Source organism: Anarrhichthys ocellatus, unplaced genomic scaffold (genome assembly GCF_004355925.1).
Source record: "Anarrhichthys ocellatus isolate YVR2014 unplaced genomic scaffold, GSC_Weel_1.0 scaffold38, whole genome shotgun sequence".
Taxonomy (NCBI): Eukaryota; Metazoa; Chordata; class Actinopteri; order Perciformes; family Anarhichadidae; genus Anarrhichthys; species Anarrhichthys ocellatus.
In genome coordinates, this window is record NW_022280068.1 from 4,116,077 (window position 1) to 4,122,089 (window position 6,013).

Sequence of the window (6,013 nt, forward strand, 5' to 3'; positions counted from 1 at the left end):
CAGTAAGTGATGTGCGAGTCCTCCCACTTTGCTGGGCATGTCTCCATCCAGCAGTGCTCATCCTCATGGGCTGTCTACCTTGCAGTGGCTGCTAGCCTGAGGCTGGGATAACCAGCATTCATCAAGCCACAATAGGGGTTTAGAAAGAAGCAGTCTGTCTCAGTAAAAGCAATGCAGTTGTTAATCTGATGTGCTGCAGGTTGAGTTGTTTTTATTGCTGTATAATGTAGTTGGTGTTGCAATAACTTCCCCGTACATATTAGCACAATGCTGCTGATCACCACATCCGTGGGGCACACAATGAGCAACAGAGGCCCAAAAATAATCAGTGGTGTAAACCCTGTTTTAGAAAAGAAGCAGCTAAAGATTTTTATGCAAAGTGCCATGGACAAAAAAAGTTGTGCATAATATATCCAATTTATCATGTATCCCTAATACAAAAGAGTTGCATTTTGTAGTTTGTCATGCAATGCCTGTGGGTTAGCAGGCCTACAGCAAGTTAAGCATATATTTTGCTCAGCTGCATGGACTTAAAATGTGAATTTACTTCCATTCATTTTTCCAAATATGCATTCTGACCTGTGAATCAGCATTGATTTAAACAATCAATGTTAAGTCCTAACTCTTAGATAGCTTGTCAACATTCCAATGTGAACACAGGGTCAAATTCCATGTCACGTTTTTTCCAATGGCTCTTTGTGCTCAGTAGTACAACTCTACAGTCTGTGAACGAACAGAAATCGGACAGCCATTGAAGGAAGTAAGTAAATATCTCATTTGCATTTATTTGTGCTTTTCAATCTTGGACTGGTGAACTAGTCCATGTGTGAAAGAATATGCTGTGGTTGTAATAATTCCTTTTAAACTCTACCTAGTTGTAGGTTATGATACAGCACTGACTTCTTAAGTGAAAATGTAGGGCTTTCCTATAATTTGTCAGTATAGTTTAACATAAAAAAGGAATTTGGTGGGTGAGGTGCTGTGAAACTGATTGGTTGAATGTAGTCTCAACATACAGGCTTCTTGTTTTTCTACTCATGCTTATGAGACTTTATAATAAGTGTAATATCTGCTTTTTTATTATTTATTTAAAAGGGACCATGTACAGTTTAAACATATGTCACCATTCGATGCACTGTACCAGATTGTAGCTTAAGCTAATTTGCATCTGCAGTCCCTTAGCAGGTCAACAAGGACAAGACAATAACATAGTAAAAGGAAAAGACATAATACAAAGATATACCATAAACAACATACAAGACACCCAATACAATGCGACACACAAATAGCACATCAAAAATTGATGTTTGTCAATAAAATCAAGTCAGAAAAGACCACAAGAATTGAGGTCAGTGTGTGCAGTGTTGTGCAGCTTTTAAAATACTTTTTAAGTTGGATTTGGTGTTCTTGGAGTTGTTGCTTTGCTCCACTGTCATTCTCTTATGGAAACAGAGTGAGAGGAACAATACAAATTTATCATTAAACTTTTAAAATGTCATCTACAGCACATAGCACAGAATTTTCAGAATTTCACAGTCATTGTGAGACAAGAAAGCACCTTGAGTTACTTCACTTTATTATCTATTAGTTTCCTCTTTCATGTCAAGTGGAACAAGTTACTAGTTTCCTCCATTTACGCATGTATCAGAATGTCTCGGCCCTCGCACAAAGAAGCACACTCCATCCCACCTCACACGCTGACCCGGCTGGCACGAGAGTGGCTGGCAGAGGACACACCAAACTTTGACCTGGCAGGAGTGTGCGTGGGGTCACAGGAGGTCGAGGCACGGTTGCTGTGTAAAACACCACACAGTGTCCTGGCAGGGAGCCCCTTCTTCACAGCAGTGTTCACTGAGGTCGGATGCACCGTGGACTGGATTCATCCAGAGGGAGCTGAGATTGGTAGGTATTGTCTTCCAAAGCACCAAGATATTAGATTAGATAAATGTATAAATCCCTAGAGTGGAAACTAGTTTGCTCGTTTGGACAAAAGATGCACTAGTCGGACAGCAGTCCACATATCAAAGACATACTGCCACTACTAACAATAAATCACAAACTATAGCACAATCAGCAGATAGAGTCTGCTTTGTCCCTTTTTGTATAGTGTTTGTGTTGTCTGTCCAGTCCAGTTCACTCTTCAGGTGAACACCCAGGTACTTGTAAGATATCACCATCTCAATGTCCATTCACTGGATGTTGACTGGTGCAGGGGGCGAAAGTTCACCACCAGCTCTTTGGTTTTCCCTGAGTTGATCTGGAGGCGGTTCTGCTGGCACCAGCCTATAAAGTCCTGGTTCAATTCTCTGTATTCCCTGTCATCCCCGTCTGTGATGAGGCCGACGATTGCAGAGTCATCTGAGAACTTTTGCAGGTGGCAAATTATCTCAGAAAACAAGCAAATATGACAAGACACAATTTTCACATGAAGGTCAGTTAACTCAGCCAGAGAAAAAAAGTTTGCCTTCAGAACGTTTTAGAGTCTGAGGAAATTAAACTAATATCATCATGGTGATTGACCGGGCACAGAGTTCAACAAAAGATGCTACAGTACCGAGTTGCATTATGGAAATTTATCCAGCGTGTTGACTAAAAAGTCGGGATATCTCAGTTTCTGCTGCGTCAGTTTTAAATATTCTTTTTTTTTTTTTTTTAAATATGTCTCTTGTGGGTCTACCAACTTAATGACAGTGCAGCACAAAATAGTTGGAGTGCCCTTTAATCCTGTTCTTATCATTGGTTGTTATGCTCTTTACTGCAGCATAAAACAAGGAACTGGCCCCAAGATATTTGTAAGAGCAGTGGAAACCTGCTGACTTGTGGTGAAAACTCAAGATGCGTCTAGTTTCTTTTTCAAAGATCAATGACTAGCTCCTTCATCTTGCACATATTAAGGTTCATGTCATTTACATCACTTAAGATCAATTCTCCACCCAGAATGTGGGCAGTATATTACTGGAACTTGCTCCTGGAGGCACCATCCAACCTTTGGCGTTCGTCCAGAATGCAGCAGTCTTCAACCTAGCCAAGTTCTCCCGCACTACACCGTTACTCCGTACCCTGCATTGGTTACCAGTGGCTGCTAGAATCCGATGGTTATAGTCATGGTCAAACTCTCTGAACTCTGAATCCTCCAATATCTTTGTCTCCCCTCAACAGGTCCAAATGCCATCACGCTGACTGCTGTGGTGAGAGGCCCTGCAAGGTGTCTCCTCCTCGGGGAAAGGCCGGCTCTCAACTGCCTGGCCCGGGCCTCGGGGATCGCCACACGCTGTTCTCAGCTCCAGGCAATGGCAACAGTGAGAGGCTGGCATGGAGAAGTGGCTGGCACACGCAAAACCACTCCGGGCTTTCGTCTGGTGGAAAAGTACGCCATGCTGGTTGGCAGTGTGTCCATGCATAGACAGGACTTGAGTGGAATGGTGATGCTGAAGGACAACCATGTCTGGGCATCAGGAAGTATCACACAGGTGGGCAGCTGCACCAGAGATCGGACAATGGCTCGTACAATGTTTGTTCTCACATCTCATTGAAAAAGAAACACCACAAACCTCTACAAGTTAAGCATGTTCAAAAGAAAAAAAAACTTGAAAAATTTTAAATATATTACCCCTCTGTTCATAGCATTCAAAAATTTTACTTTTAAAATGATCTATTTTAATTTATGTGGGTTCCATTTACCACATATTAAGGGCAATTAAAAAAAACTTGGTTAATAGGGTTTCCTATGGTCATAAAAGTATAATCTTTCTTTACTTCTATACATTTTCAAAAAGCATTAAAATATTTAACTTTGAAGACCATTAATCTGAATATGCTATTTTAATTATCCTCCTTTAAAAGTTGTCTAATTTTAAACAGTCTTTCAAAGTTCACAAATTATGTTTATAATAAATTGTACAGTATAAAACTATTCAAGTTGTTTTACAAGCATAAAGTAACTTTCGTCACACAACAAAATGAAAACACATGTTGCCAGTATTTATTATTTTGACAGAACACTATTTTGACTAAACCATTCTATCAAAATAATAAATACTATCTGAAAGTTGATATACTTCAAAATAACTGGCAAAAGGTAAAAAAGTCACAGATAGTCTTCCTTTTTACAGTGTATTTATGTATATGTATGGTATGTTGCAATCAAGTTTTTTTTAGGAAGTTAGTCGACAGTCAATGTTTGACAAAGAATGACATCTGTCCTAAAGTCAGATGTGCTTACAATACAATGTGTACAACAAAAAAATCCACCATGTTTGTTCTCCAGGCTGTGAAAGCTGCCCGGTCAGTGTCTGGCTTCAGCAGTAAGATTGAGGTGGAGTGCCGCTCTGCAGAGGAGGGCAGAGAGGCAGCTGGAGCTGGAGCAGACATTGTTATGCTGGACAACTTTCAACCTCAGGTAAAGATTATGGAAATAACACAAGCCCCGATCGCTTCTTTTAATTGCCTGGTTTGAACTCGCCCTGCCACTTAACCACTATATGAGACAATACATCCCTTCTCCACGTGTCTCTCACCATAGGAGCTCCATGGTGCAGCTCATGCACTGAAAGAGGAGTTCCCAACACTACTGATCGAGGCCAGTGGAGGAGTGACTCCAGAGAACTTGGCTTTGTATTTGTCCCCATATGTGGACATCATTTCTCTGGGCTGCATAACACAGGGATGCCCAGTTGTGGACTTTTCTCTCAAGGTTCAAAAGCCTGTTGTTAACTCAAGCCTGCAAGGATGATACAGTAAACAATGTAGACAATGGTGTGAGATATTGTTCTGATAAATAGAGTAGACTTCTTTTTAGTGTGTTCAGTTTTTTCCCAGAACAGCTACGATTACAGTTATCTTCTGCTTCTAAAGCATGAGAAACAAGAAACAAATCACATCCTGTTTGCTCACTGTGTTGTCAGTCATTTAATAAAATGAAAACAGAAATAAGCTTGAACTTGCTTCTTTGCCAGGGCCGTGTAGGTTCAATGAAGATTTTATAGTTCTTCGAAAAGCAAAATATGCAAAGCTGCATTGCCATAGAGAAACAGCAGTTATAAGTTAAAATCAATCAGCAGAGATATCAAAGACATACAGAATAAAAGGACAATTAAGGAAAATTATAGGTTAGCAGGCAACCTATATGTCCCAACCAAACATTTTTCTTCTCACTTGAAATATTTTCTAATAGTGGTGTCTAGCCATGCATATCATTTTGTTTTAGTTTTCCCCATTTTGAGGTTTAACATCTGCTGCCACCCCACACACAATGGAGGTGAATAGTGCTCACATCATTGAAAAATACAACAGCCTCATTTCTTTCTAGAAAATATGTCCAGATTATTTTTGTATAATCTACAGACATCCCAGGCAGCCAAAGTGAAACCGGAACCTCCAGATTCTTTTCCAGAGGTAAAAAATCAAGATAACTTTACTCAAAGTATGTTGTGAGCTGTTGGTGTATGTTTAAATATGCAAATAAGGCATTATCCTATCAAATGTGTGCTAATTTGATTACACGTCAAGAACACAAATCTGAAAATGGGATAAAGCCAGGTTCAAGTTTGGGATTTCTTTGTTTCACTCCATAAATCAGAAAATACTGTCAACAGCATTAAAAACAATAAATATTTGCCATGTTTTTTAAGAGTACAATGTTCTCTAAATCAGACTATGAATGATATAGTAAAAAAGAAAACTGTAAAAATGTATATACCTATGGATAGGAATGAATGGTTGGTGGTTTAATTCCTGTTCCCGCTACAATGTTGTAGCGTTTTTGCTGGTAACAGATTTAATAAATAATAATTAATTAATATAAATTGATGTCACTATTATTAGTAGTTCAATTATGATTTATGAACCCATACATTATTATAAAAGAATGATCGTACCCAGCTTACGCCATAAGCCACCATTAGTTTGACAAACAGAATTTAACATAAAATAACATTTTGGATGAAAACTTCCAAATTAGATGTTAATCTATTTAATCTTAATCTCAGGAGTTCTTCTCAAGGTGTACATATAC

At 39.1% G+C, this 6,013-nt stretch overlaps 1 protein-coding gene across 1 annotated transcript; it reads left to right on the forward strand.

The window, feature by feature from the left end:
• The first annotated feature begins 680 nt into the window (after nt 1-680).
• Nucleotides 681-5,371, forward strand: LOC116394264 (nicotinate-nucleotide pyrophosphorylase [carboxylating]). The gene is made up of 5 exons (XM_031867227.1): nt 681-760; nt 1,649-1,902; nt 3,160-3,470; nt 4,268-4,399; nt 4,523-5,371. Exons 2-5 carry the CDS (start codon nt 1,650-1,652, stop codon nt 4,730-4,732), a joined length of 906 nt encoding a protein of 301 aa, XP_031723087.1. The 5' UTR covers nt 681-760; nt 1,649; the 3' UTR covers nt 4,733-5,371.
• The last annotated feature ends 642 nt before the right edge of the window (nt 5,372-6,013 follow it).